This window comes from Rhinopithecus bieti, unplaced genomic scaffold (assembly GCF_001698545.2).
Source record: "Rhinopithecus bieti isolate Rb0 unplaced genomic scaffold, ASM169854v2 scaffold_2339, whole genome shotgun sequence".
NCBI classification, from domain to species: domain Eukaryota; kingdom Metazoa; phylum Chordata; class Mammalia; order Primates; family Cercopithecidae; genus Rhinopithecus; species Rhinopithecus bieti.
Window position 1 is genome coordinate 178,520 of NW_016803819.1, and position 13,906 is coordinate 192,425.

Genomic DNA, 13,906 nt, shown 5'->3' on the forward strand with positions numbered 1-13,906 from the left:
TAGCCAGGGGTGGTAATACACACAAGTTTAAAATGTAGCATGTGGATTAACATGTTGGCTGTAGATTTCTTACCCCTATGGAAAAACTGTCATAATCTCCATGAAAAAATCCACTTGTTAAATTTTAAAATTGGCCGGGTGCGGTGGCTCAAGCCTATAATCCCAGCACTTTGGGAGGCCGAGACGGGCAGATCACGAGGTCAGGAGATGGAGACCATCCTGGCTAACACGGTGAAACCTCGTCTCTACTAAAAAAATACAAAACCTAGCCGGGCGAGGTGGCGGGCGCCTGTAGTCCCAGCTACTCGGGAGGCTGAGGCAGGAGAATGGCGTGAACCCGGGAGGTGGAGCTTGCAGTGAGCTGAGATCCGGTCACTGTACTCTAGCCTGGGTGACAGAGCGAGACTCCGTCTCAAAAAAAAAAAAAGAAAAAAAAAAATTTTTTTAATTTACCTTATTCTTTACTGGGTCAATATTCTTTACAGGTGTGACTGAAATAATCCTCACAGGGTTCTCTTCATTTTCACTAACTCCAGTTTCTGCTGCCTCTGAACTCTGTTCCCTGTTTAAGACAAATAAACCAAGACTTCATATTTCCATGAAGAGAAAGTTCACTCTCTCACCATACCAATAAAAAAAGGCTTAGGATGGTTTTGAAATCTGGACAAATGAAGCTACAATAGCAAGATTCGGATATTCTGTAGTTATAGACTAATGCTTTAAAAATACCATTTTCCATTTAGCTTTGATAAAGTGGTATCTATTTCCATTTTGCCTTAATAACCTTAAGACAGAAATGACTGCCTAAGACTACCTGATAAAAGGGTTAATTGTCAAGAGACACAATAACACAACTATTGTAAACTTTATCTTTTGAGAATAGAAAATCCTAAAACGAAAGTAAAACTATAGACCATAGTATAGTTGTCATTTCCATAGTGTTCTACAAAAAAGGGGGCTGTCGGCCGGGGGCGGTGGCTCAAGCCTGTAATCCCAGCACTTTGGGAGGCCGAGACGGGCGGATCACGAGGTCAGGAGATCGAGACCATCCTGGCTAACACGGTGAAACCCCGTCTCTACTAAAAAATACGAAAACTAGCCAGGCGAGGTGGCGGGCGCCTGTAGTCCCAGCTACTCAGGAGGCTGAGGCAGGAGAATGGCATTAACCCGGGAGGCGGGGCTTGCAGTGAGCTGAGATCTGGCCACTGTACTCCAGCCTGGGTGACAGAGCGAGACTCCGTCTCAAAAAAAAAAAAAAAAAAAGGAGGGGCTGTCAGAAAAGTCTATTTGGTAGGTATTTGAAGCCCCACTATTCTTTAAACCACATTAATTGATTTTATATCTTGGGCTTCATTTTTGCGAAAAGCGGTTTAAAACATCATTGGCTGAGTTTATTCGTAAGATTTCATGTGTAAGAACAGTATCTATAAAAGCCACAATATTAAATGTTCCTACGAGTAGGGTCAGAAATGATAAAGGTTTGACGTGACAGATATCCTAATTACCCTGATTTGATCACTATACATGGTATGCATACACCAAAATATCACAAACACCTCATAAATATGCACAATTATTATGTATCAAAATAATTATGTTTATGAAAAAAATTGCAGGTAGAAATTCTTATGTAGTAGCTAATACCCTGAATACTTAGTATGTTAAAACAAACATGGAATATTTTTATAAGTGAAAAATGTTAGAACAATGTAAACTTATCCTATACTTTTAAAAGAGGCAGGGTCTTACTCAGGCTGGAATGAAATTGTGTAATCATAGCTGATATAGCCTAGAACTCCTGGGCTCAAGTGATCTTCCTGCCTCTGTCTCCTGAGCTCCCAAATCGCTGGGACTACAAGTGTATGTCCCCATGTTGCCCAGGCTGGTTTCAAACTCCTGGGCTCCAGTGATTATCCTTCCTCGGCCTCCCAAAGTGCTGGGATTACAGGTGTGAGCCATCCCACATGGCCTTTTCTTTTTTTTAAGAGCCAGGGTCTTGCTTTGTCACGCAGGCTGGAGTGTAGCGGTGGCATCATAGCTCACTTTAGCCTTGAACTTCTGCACTCAAGCGATAATCCTGCGTTGGCCTACTAAAGTTCTGGGATCACAGCCGTAATGCACTATACCCAGCTCTCCTATACTAATTTGAGTTAAAAATTAAAAAGCATTTCATTTTATTTAAAAGTTATGTTTTCATAGTTTTCCTAAGCGTTGAATTTTCTTATGTATAAAAAATAAACATTTTGGGCCAGGCGTGATGGTTCATGACTGTAATCCCAGCACTTTGGGAGTCCAAAGTGGGCAGAGACTAGCCTGGCAATCATGGTGAGACCCCGTCTCTACTAAAAATACAGAGATTAGCTGGGAGTGGTGGTGTGCACCTGTAAGCTCAGGAATCTGAGGCACGAGAATCACTTGAAACCGGGAGGCAAAGGTTGCTGTGAGCTGACATCCCATCACTGCACTCCAGCCTGAGTGACGAACAGAGACCCTCTGTCTCAAAAATATTAAAAAAAGCATTTTGATACAAATCGGTTGTATTAATTCTTATATTTTCTGTTAACTTTTCTACACACTTAGAATGCTATATATTAATAGTTTCAAAGTGTGCAGTACACTCTTCATTTCCTCATTGAAAATACTAAAATGTGCCTGGGTGCGGTGGTTTGCACCTGTAATCCCAGCACTTTGGGAGGCTGAAGTGGGTGGATCACTTGAGCCCAGGAGATCGAGCCCGACTTGGGGAAGATGACGAAACCCCATCTTTACGAAAAGTACAAAAGAAAATTGACTGGGGTTGGTGGTGCATGCCTGTAGTCCCTGCTACTTGGGATGCTGAAGCGAGAAGATTCCTAGAGCCCAGGAGTCTGAGGCTATGGTGAGCTATGATTCTGCCACTACCCTCTAGCCTAAGCAACAAAGTGAGACTCTGTCTCTTAAAAAAAAAATAATTACGGCCGGGTGCGGTGGCTCAAGCCTGTAATCCCAGCACTTTGGGAGGCCAAGGCAGGCGGATCACGAGGTCAGGAGATCGAGACCATCCTGGCTAACACTGTGAAACCCCGTCTCTACTAAAAAATACAAAAAACTAGCCGGGCGAGGTGGCCGGCGCCTGTAGTCCCAGCTACTCGGGAGGCTGAGGCAGGAGAATGGCGTCAACCTGGGAGGCGGAGCTTGCAGTGAGCTGAGATCTGGCCACTGCACTCTAGCCCAGGCGACAGAGTGAGACACCGTCTCAAAAAAAAAAAAAAAAAAAAAAAAAAAAAAAAAAAAAAAAAAAATTACACAAAATTGAGAAAAAAATAAAATACTGACTGGCCGGGCGTGGTGGCTCATGCCTGTAATCCCAGCACTTTGGGAGGCCAAGGGGGCGGATCACCTCAGGTCAGGAGTTCGAGACCAGCCTGGCCAACATGGCGAAACCGTCTCTACTAAAAATACAAAAATTAGCCTGGTGTGGTGGCAGGCACCTGTAATCCCAGCTACTTGGGAGGCTGAGGCAGGAGAATCGCTTGAACCCAGGAGGTGGAGGTTGCAGTGAGCCGAGATTGCACCATTGAACTCCAGCCTGGGGACAAGAGTGAAACTTCGTATCAAAAAAAAAAGAAAAGAAAAAAGAAAAAGAAAATACTAAAATCCATCAATATTATTTTGTACCAGAACACCTCTAACGACAGAAGACCATTTTATGAGACAGCGCTTTAGGAATAAAAGATAAACCAAGTAGTGAGTGCTAGGAACAAAATAATTGGAGAGAAAAGTTGCCTTGATCGATTTCCGGTTGAAGGGTTCAGCTCTGAATTTACATTAATATTGCTTCCAGTCTCAGTGCCAGTGCTTCTAACATAGGGTTTCCTTCCCGTTGCTGATAAAGGCTTATTTACTGCACCTAGTACTCCAGCAGGCTTTGGCTAAAAACAAAAAGAAAAAAACCCCCCCAAAACACACACGTTTATATCTTACCATGTATACATGTAAATTTAGACAAAAGTAAGAGATATTGTTAAATGCTAATTAGTTAAATTGACCAGAAATGTTCATTCTGGGCCAGGCACAGTGGCTCCTGACTATAAATCCCAGCACTCTGGGAGGTGGATCACTTGAGGCCAGGAGTTCAAGACCAGTCTGGCCAACACAGTGAAACCCAACTTCTACCAAAAACATAAAAATTAGTCAGGTGTGGTGGTGTAAGCTTGTAGCCCCAGCTACTTGGGAGACTGAGGCACAAGAATTGCCTGAACCCAGGAGGTGGAGGTTGCAGTGAGCTGAGATTGCACCACTGTACTCCAGCCTGGGCGACAAAATGAGACTGTCTCAAGAAAAAAAAAAAAAGTTCATTCTGTAAAATTGTGTTTGGCTGCCTTAATACAATCAAGTCATAAGCATATCTCTACTTAATAATAACTAGGTAATATTAATTTATCCTTTATTATTCAATCAAAATACAAAGTTCCCCTAAAATACAGCAAAATACATAATAAACGCTCCTATAAACAAACTATTGGAGATATATATATAGAGTAATACTTTAGGAATTGTTTACAAAAAACTAAATTTCCTTTTGCTGTTCTAGGTGTCATCGTATTACTTATATAGAACATGAATTATCTAATTCATTAGTAGTATAAAATTATTTCTTTTATCTTATATACCTAAGTTGGTTATAGCATTTCCCAAGAAAGCCTTCTTTGTGAATTGTAAATAAACTGTGCTTAACATTACTAATGAGAACACACAGTGGCAATTCAGAAGAGTGGTTGCTGGCAGAAAAAGTCTAAAAGCATGGCTGCTTTAGATGCTTTAAATCCATAATGTGATCCCTAAGAATCAGGAACTATATAATCTAGTGGTCATTTAAAGGTATTTCTAGGAATAGCAGAAGCAATATACACATGAAACAAAGATCTCAAAATTATTAAGTACATAATACCTTTCCTGTTAACAGAAGTACTCTTGTCTCTTCTGAAATATAACTCTTATCATTACAGAAGTCCTATTAATAAAAAAAGAAAAAGAAAAAAGAAACATCAATCAAAGGGAACATGAGTATTTTAATTATCCCAATAAGGTTTTTTAGGTATTGTGCCTTGCAATAATAAATACACTTGTGCTAACACATATACCAGTTCGTCAAACAAACAAAACATTTAATGAGCCATACCATAAGTCTAGCTTTAAATTAAACTGATGGCACACACACTTAGGCAAATGTCAAAGATAAATTTCCTAAATCACACCATAAATAAAGCACACCCATGTTTTCATATGGTTCAATGCAGTTTATTCGTTAGATTTATTCATTGAATTCCACCACATCATAAACTTGGGCTGGGTGTGGTGACTCACGCCTGTGAGCCTCATCCCAGCACTTTGGGAGGCCAAAGTGGGCACATCATCTGAGGTCAGGAGTTTGAGACCCACCTGGCCTGGCCAACAGTGAAACCCCATCTCTACAAAATATACAAAATTAGCCGGGCCAAGTGGCACGCGCCTGTAATCCCAGCTACTCAGGAGGCTGAGGCAGGAGAATCACTTGAACCTGGGAGGCAGAGGTTGTGGTGAGCCAAGATCGTGCCACTGCACTCCATCCTGGGTGACAAGAGTGAAACTCCACCTCAAAACACAAACAAAAACAACAACAAAAAACACATGAAACTGTTTCTTAGAACCATAAGTAGATCAACTGTCAAAATATAATTAAGTGAATTATGTTCTTTGACAGCTGTGATATTAACAAGTAAATAAACGATTTAAACGAAATGTGGAAAATGATAGCACTTTGAGAGTTGTATCTATATACAAATTAGGAGTTCAAAGAGAAAAAAAAAAAGAAAAAACAAATTAGGAGTTCAAACTTGATCTCTCGATGCCTCTTCCTGTTTAATATCTGAAAATGGCAAACAAATAAACCACAATGTTGTGTCAGTGAAGCAAAACCAGCTACTAAACTCAGGAAATATAAATAAGTTTTAAGTAATCCCATTAAAAAATATTTTTAATTGTATTAAATTTACCTTCACAGAAGTAGGAAAGAACAAAGTGTGCCTGTGAGGAAATCACAGTTTTGTCATGTGTGCTAGGCAAAGCCGTATCATTTCTTTTGCACTGTCTTCTATGCAGCTAAAATAAACATCAAGAAACCTGTGTACCAAAGTTCATTCACTTCATTCATAAAAATATACTATAGCTTCACTAGGTTCACTAACTTCACAAACCTAGTTTTCTAGTGTTTATGAATTTATAACACACTGCAAGCAACATGTTAGAAAAATAAGGAATGCTGCATACTGAAAACAGAAAAACCTAAGTTATTATTAAGAAGACTAAAACACTATAACACAGAAAATATCAAAAGAAAAAAAAATTGTTATTTACGAGGCCAGACAGGTGTAGTGACATGTAGGAATTTAATTCTTGATGATGGTGTTACCACTGTTATGAAGATTCTATTCAGGTATTATTCTATTCATGATGGTCCTAGGTCAACAACAGGATTAATTTTAATTCAACAGCTCACTTAAGAGCATTTTATAGGCTGGGCATGGTGGCTCATGCCTGTAATCCCAGCACTTTGGGATGCTGGGAGGTGGGTTGATCACTTGAGCCCAGGAGTTTGAGGCCTGGCCAACATGATGAAACCACCTCTCTACAAAAAAGTTAAAAAATCAGCCAGGTGTGGTGACACATGCCTGCAGTCACAGCTACTTGAGAGGATGAGGTAGGAGGACTGTTTGAGCCAGGGAGTTGGAGGCTGCAGTGGGCCAAAATCAAGCCACTGCACTCCAGCCTGAGTGATGGAGACCAAAAAAAAATTTTATACAGATCAGTGGATTCAATTAGAGAGCATACTTTTGCAATTCTCATTATTTCTATCAAAAGCAAGGCACAGTTAAGTGTTTAATACTAAATCAATAATAAAAATCATTACATTTTAGCAAACTTTTAGTAAAGTACGGCATTCAAAGTAGGAAGCTCCGTTTATTTCTTGGAATGTGCATTTGGAGAATTCTCTAAGCTAGGGGTCTCCAACCCACGAGCCGCAGACCGGTATGGGTTATAGGTCGTGGGTCTGCGGCCTGTTAGGAACTGGGATGCATAGCAGGCAGTAAGTGGCTGGCCAGCAAGCATTACCACCCGAGCTCTGCCTCCTGTCGGATCAATGGCAGCATGAGATTCTTACAGAAGCACAAACCCTACTGTGAACTATGCATGCGAGGGAGCTAGGTTGTGTGCTCCTTATGAGAATCTAACTGATGCCTGATGACCTGAGGTAAAACAGTTTCATCCTGAAACCATCTCCCCACCTCAATTTCTCTGTGGAAAAATTGTCTTCCACGAAACTGGTCCCAGGTGTCAAAAAGGTTGGGAATCTCTGCTCTAAAGGGGTCATTACTGAGGCATATATATATACATTTACAGGACAAAGTTAAACAAGTTTAAAATACCACCTAAAAGCAGGAAATAAATAAAAGCTTTTAAAAATCCAAATTAGCTGGAAACACTTAACAGGCCTGGGTTACCTGAAAAATTTACTTACATGGGAAACAATTTGCTGAAAGCAGAACAGATACACTGTATATTAATTAATAACACCATTTATTGAATGGTTTTATGTGATAAACTCTTCATATAAACCTAGATATTAGTAATTGTCCATATGTATTATTAACATCTGCATTATAAAGATGAAGAAATTGAGGCTTAGAGGAGGGAACTTGTCCCTCCTTACAGTGTGCCAAATATTAAAATTTTGTCTGCAAAATACCACGTTTCAATAAAATGAGATTAAAATAATTTTAAAATCTAAAACTCTTTTAATACTAGAAATTCCTAGAATAAACATTAAGATCAACAATATTTGTAGTCTTCTGTTCAAGTGAGAATAATGTTCAGGGCTGTGTAAGACAATCTCCCATTCCTTGATAAACCCTGATTTTCTTTTTTTACTCTGTAGTCAAGACAATTCAGTATTTGTCACAATGGTTGATAGTAACTGAAATTTAAATCAGTTTAGTGTGGTAGGAAAAATGAGAGGAAGAAAATTACCTTTTCAGGTTGTGTAAAAAATTTCATTGGGAGGACTGGGTCCTTTGGTGAATCTGCATTGCACAAAGCACTTTTACTATTTATAACACAGAGAGCCACATCACATACTGTATACAGTTTCTAGGGAAGAAAACGAATCATATATAACTTTTAGTATTGCGAAATAATCACAATTACCAATTCCACTAAATGTATAAATTAGAGTTAAAAGAAGGATACTGTGGTTGTTATTTATTCCTTGAACATTCCATATTTCTGTTCAGCATTGTTTATGCAGCCTTGTGGTAAAGAAAAATCCCTCTATATGAATTTAACATGAATGCCAATATGCATGGCATTCATATAACAAATGAACCAACCCAAAGAAAGCACACAAAAAGAACAAGCATTTGTCTGTAACTCTTACTGTAAGTTTGTAAAATAGCATAGTTGTACATTTTATTCTTATCCTCTAGATCTAAGGTTATAATGTCTTTTCAGAGCACTAAAGATTCTTGAAATAAAATTCACTTGTAATGAAGTGCAATAAAAACTATTCATTTACTTTTGTAAACATTCTAAAATTTAAATTATTATGTATGGCCAAAAAAAAAAGAAAAAAAAAACAGTGGGACAATATATTTTTCTATTACATCTTAACATCCACTGGCCTAAGACTCATCTTACTTCATTTGTCTTGGATTCATCTGGAGACTGGGCATCTCTGGTTAACTTGATGTTCTCTGCCATCTTCTTCATAAAGGCATGGCTATTGTTTTCATTCTTTGTCATTAAAACTTCAAGCATGAACCATAGGCACCTAAATGTAAACATATTAAAGAGACTAGATATAGATAGATGCTTTAGCTTAGCGCAATAAATATGTTAACAGAAATTTCTGTTGTCTGAATAAAATAAAATAAAATGATCAACCTTAATGACTAGTACATGTTATTATCCTATTAATAATATTCTATTCAAATGGAAAATTAAAGCATGAAATAATATATAAAAAATGAAAACATAGCTTAATAAGAGAAATTCTGACAGTTTCATAAGGCATATAAAGATTCACCCTAGCTGGACATGGTGGCTCATGCCTACAACCTCAGCACTTTGGGAGGCTGAGGTGGGTAGATTGCCTGAAACCAGAAATTCGAGGCCGGGCGTGGTGGTTCATGCCTGTAATCTGGGCACTTTGAGAGGTCAAGGAAGGTGGATCACGAGGTCAGGAGATCGGGACCATCCTGGCTAATACGGTGAAACCCCGTCTCTACTAAAAAAATATAAAAAACTAGCCGGGCGAGGTGGCGGGCGCCTGTAGTCCCAACTTCTTGGGAGGCTGAGGCAGGAGAATGGCATGAACCCGGGAGGCGGAGCTTGCAGTGAGCCAAGACTGCACTATGGCATTCCAGCCTGGGTGACAGAGTGAGACTTCGTCTCAAACGGAAAAAAAACAAAACAAGAAATTCGAGACCGACCCCGTGAGACCCCATCTCTACAAAAAAATACAAAAATTAGCTGGGCATGGTAGTGGGTACCTGTAGTCCCAGCTACTTGTGGGGCTGAGGTGGGAGGATTGCTTGTGGCTGCAGTGAGCCATGATCACACCACTGCACTCCAGCCTGGACAAAAAAGTGACACCCTCTGAAAAGAAAACACAGATTCACCCTACAGGTAAGTTTAGATAATCCAATGTATCTTAACACCCAGCAATGATGAGCAAATCAACACACAACAGTCTTGGCATTCTGATTATTTATAAGCTATGCAGAAGTTCTACAACTGGTATGCAGTTCAGCTGAGAAACAAATCTAAACTGCATGTACTATGAGGCTGATGTGTGTGGTACTCAGCCACTCAATTAAGGAGTCACAATCTCAAACCACTTTTGCTATTCTACACTTGTCACTGTATATTCATTTAACATATTGTGTCTGAAGGGAACATTTGAATTTCCAAGTAAAAGGGAACCCCAAATCAGGCTGCACATTAGAATTGCTTGGAGAACTTAAATAGACAAATCTGGAAATGGGGCCTGTTTTTATAAAGATCCCGGGATTTTCAGGCAGTGACACGACTACTACATTACTGCATCAACAGGGGAGAAATTATTTGATGATACTCTGTAAAAGTTTCTTTTTTTTTTTTTTTGAGACGGAGTCTCGCTCTGTCACCCAGGCTGGAGTGCTGTGGCCGGATCTCAGCTCACTGCAAGCTCGACCTCCTGGGTTTATGCCATTCTCCTGTCTCAGCCTCCCGAGTAGCTGGGACTACAGGCGCCGCCACGTCGCCCGGCTAGTTTTTTGTAGTTTTAGTAGAGACAGGGTTTCACCGTGTTAGCCAGGATGGTCTCGATCTCCTGACCTCGTGATCCGCCCGTCTCGGCCACCCAAAGTGCTGGGATTACAGGCTTGAGCCACCGCGCCCGGCCAAAAGTTTCTTTTCCTACATTCCATGTAACTGTTTTAAGAGACTACGGTAGCATGCATTAGGTTTTTAGCTTAATGGCTTAAATGATAGTTGATTGTTTCAATAATATTTATTAACTTTGGCAAAGAGTTGTCAACTCTAGTTAGATATTGGATAGCTGCTAGAATCCTGATCAAAGAAAGGAACAGAATAATGAATAACAACACATATAATAAAAATTAGCAAATATTTAATGAGTGCTTACTATCTAATAAGCATTAGGCTAAGCACTTTACCTTCATATAATCCTCATAACTCTATAAAGAATATGAAAAATCATCACCATTATATATAGAACCTATTTTTTTTTTTTTTTGTCTGTCTTTTAAGACTGGGTCTTGCTTGCCTCTCAGGCTGGAGTGCAGTGGCGTGATCACAGCCCTGGCAGCCATGGTGTCCTGGGCTCACACTATCCTCCTACCTCAGCTTCCTGAGTAGCTGGGACTATAGGCGTCCGCCACTACGTCTGGCTAATTTTTATACAGCTGGGGTTTCACCAGGTTGCCCAGACTGGTCTTGAACTCCTAGGCTCAAGCAATCTACTGGCCTTGGCCTCACAAAGTGCTGGGACTGCAGGCGTAAGTGACCACGCCTGGCTGTCTAAGTATTTTTTTCAAGCGTTACCTGTTTAGGGTCACAGAGATAAAAAGATGGAGCTAGGATTAGAACCAGGTCTGCCTTTACACTTTTAACAAAAATACACAAAATAAATATAATAAACATTATCTGAGCAACTATGTACTAGACAAAGGTGGCAACACTGAACACATCAGTTCTACAGGTTTGAGGATTCTATTTATTTATGTGAACACTGAAGTCATTTCCTTGACTCTTAGGTCAGAATTCTGTTGAGTTTCTATTAACTTGAAGATTTGTTTGATCCCTTTTCACAAAAGTATAGGGTTAGGATTACTCTCAGTTTTAGGGGATAAGGTGAGGAAGCATTCCTACGCAGCGTTTCTTTAAAAAGTTGTAACAAAAAAATCTTGCAATAAGGTTTTAAACATTAGTATATATATATATATAAAATACTTGAATGCACATCAACACAATAGAGAATTTATTCCTTGAAGTAACTGGAAAAAAGTATGATTGTTTTGTGATAAGAACGCCAATTCCACCTTAATTTTATGCAAACATGCTGAGACTAATGTGCTATCTAATATGAACCAATTGACTCAATAAATTTTAGTACTTGGAAGCTGTTCAATATAATGTTATGTTTAAAACAGGATACAAAACAATACAAAACAAAATGTATTATAAAACAATAGAAAATAGACATTAAAATGGCATTTTGTGAAATCAGAATATGATGAAAACCTTGGGGCCGTGTTTCACTTCTGCATCCTCAATACTGCCCAAGAAATGTAATCATTAATGTTTACCCATCCTACGAAGTACACAGACTCCCATAATCCTCTGCTTCTTCTTGCCTTATCCAAAGGAGCTAATTCCTCTCCATCTCAATGTCTTTTCACTGAGCTCTCTGGAATACACTTTCCCCCCAAAAAGAAACTTCAATGAATGCTCACTTCACCTTTTTGCCATAACTGAAACCATACCCCCACTCCAAGAATGCTTGCCTTGCATTCCCCTAAAGTTGTAACTGCTCATTCTATTAGATGACGCATACTCAGGGTTAGAGAGTGGGTTCAGCTTCTATCATCCCCAATGCTGATTCCAGTTATTCTTTCATGTTTATGTACAATTACTCCAAGGAAACTTGTGCCATTTGGCTGCTTCTACCATCCTCTCCTTGTCAACTTATCTATCAGCTTCCCTATGTTCCTTGCATTCATTTAGTTTCTGGATAACATTTTTCCTCAACTCCATCTTTAAGTCCTGCCTATTTTCTGGGCAACCTACTCAACACAATTTCCTAATTCTTTGGCGGTTCCAATCCTGGTAAATTTTCTTTGCCTAAGACATTTCACTGCCTCAGACATTCCTAGACTTGGTTAATCTTTAGAAATTGTTCACCTGTGAAATTACAAATTCACTGCAGCCTACCTTTTGGGCTCAAGTGACGCTCCTGCCTCAGCTTCCTGAGTAGCTGGGACTACAGGCACACGTTACAATACCAAGTCAATTCAAAAAAATTATTTGTAGAGATAGGGTCCTGCTATGTTGCTCAGGCTGGTCCTGAAATCCTGGACTCAAAAAATCCTCTTGTCATGGCTTCTCAACATTTTAATCACTTTTTTGAAAACAGTGTGAACTCTCTTACCAATTTTTCTTCTGGTACACTTGCTTTGAAAAACTCAAGAACAATCCAAGTCTTTGGCTTCTTGACAGCTATATTTAGAATTGTTTAATGCTACAGAAAAACCATGTAGCTGAGAAGCTTGATATAATTATAAATTTAAAATTTTTAACTTGGTACTTTATGCTAGCCAGCTATCCTATGTGTCACCAGGATTTTTAGCTACTTCTTCACAGCAGCTGTTTCCAATCTTTACACTACTCATATCTAATTCTATCACCCTCACCTACCAGTAGACTCTGCTCCTTTATCATTTAGAAGCCTATCATTAGATGAGACCTCCTCAACTACTTAACAGCAGTCCTGGAAAATTATTTTTATTTCCTGGCCTTCCTTTGATCTATCTTTAAGATCCCACCACCTCACAAATTCTTCTTTTAGAAGTCCTCCCCTCAATTTATTACCATCGTTTCTTTTACCTACAACCACACTTTATCCCCTGGCTCCTTAAATACTTCCCATTGCCTTCTTCCTCCCCAGTTCATAGCCAATTTTTAAAAAAGATTTGTCTAAACGATATGTATTCCTTATCTTTTGGCAATTTGGCTTTCATCTGCATTGCTTTACTGTAGCTGCCCCTGCCAAGCTTATCAGTGAGTGCTTTGTTGCTAAACACATTTTAAACAATTTTTCCAACCAGTAAGCAAATAAATACAGTTTGTTGTTAAATTCAAAGGACACTGATTAGCTGTGTGACTTTACCCTTGCTGGTATCTTCATTTGTAAAATGGGAACAACAGGAAGGGTGTGGTGGCTCACACCTATAATCCCAGCACTTTGGGAGGTCGAAGCGGGTGGATTACCTGAGGCCCGGAGTTTGAAAGCAGCCTGGCCAACATGGTGAAACTCCATCTCTTTAAAAAAATACAAAAATTAGCCGGACATGGTGGTGCATGCCTGTAGTCCCAGCTACTTCGGGATGCTAAGGTAGGAGAATCGCTTGAACCTGGGAGGTGGAGGTTGCAATGAGCCAAGATCACACCACTGCACTCCAACCTGGGTGACAGAACAAGACTCCATCTCAAAACATAAACAAAAACAAAAATAAAATGGGAACAACAGTAATTATCCCATTGTTCTAAAGAATAAATGAGGTAATATTTCCAGTACACTTAACATATAATAAAAAGCCAATGAAAGTTA

General features: G+C 39.4%; 1 protein-coding gene across 1 annotated transcript in view; it reads right to left on the minus strand.

Moving 5' to 3' along the window:
• PDS5A (PDS5 cohesin associated factor A) overlaps positions 1 to 13,906 on the minus strand; it is a 156,311-nt gene that overhangs the window by 6,660 nt on the left and 135,745 nt on the right. Inside the window, exons 26-30 of the mRNA XM_017854266.1 lie at positions 8,713 to 8,845; positions 8,047 to 8,166; positions 4,931 to 4,993; positions 3,766 to 3,911; positions 454 to 562 (exon numbers count right to left, since the gene is read on the minus strand). Of these exons, the coding sequence (XP_017709755.1) occupies positions 454 to 562; positions 3,766 to 3,911; positions 4,931 to 4,993; positions 8,047 to 8,166; positions 8,713 to 8,845 (571 nt within the window). The remainder of the gene's footprint in view (positions 1 to 453; positions 563 to 3,765; positions 3,912 to 4,930; positions 4,994 to 8,046; positions 8,167 to 8,712; positions 8,846 to 13,906) is intronic.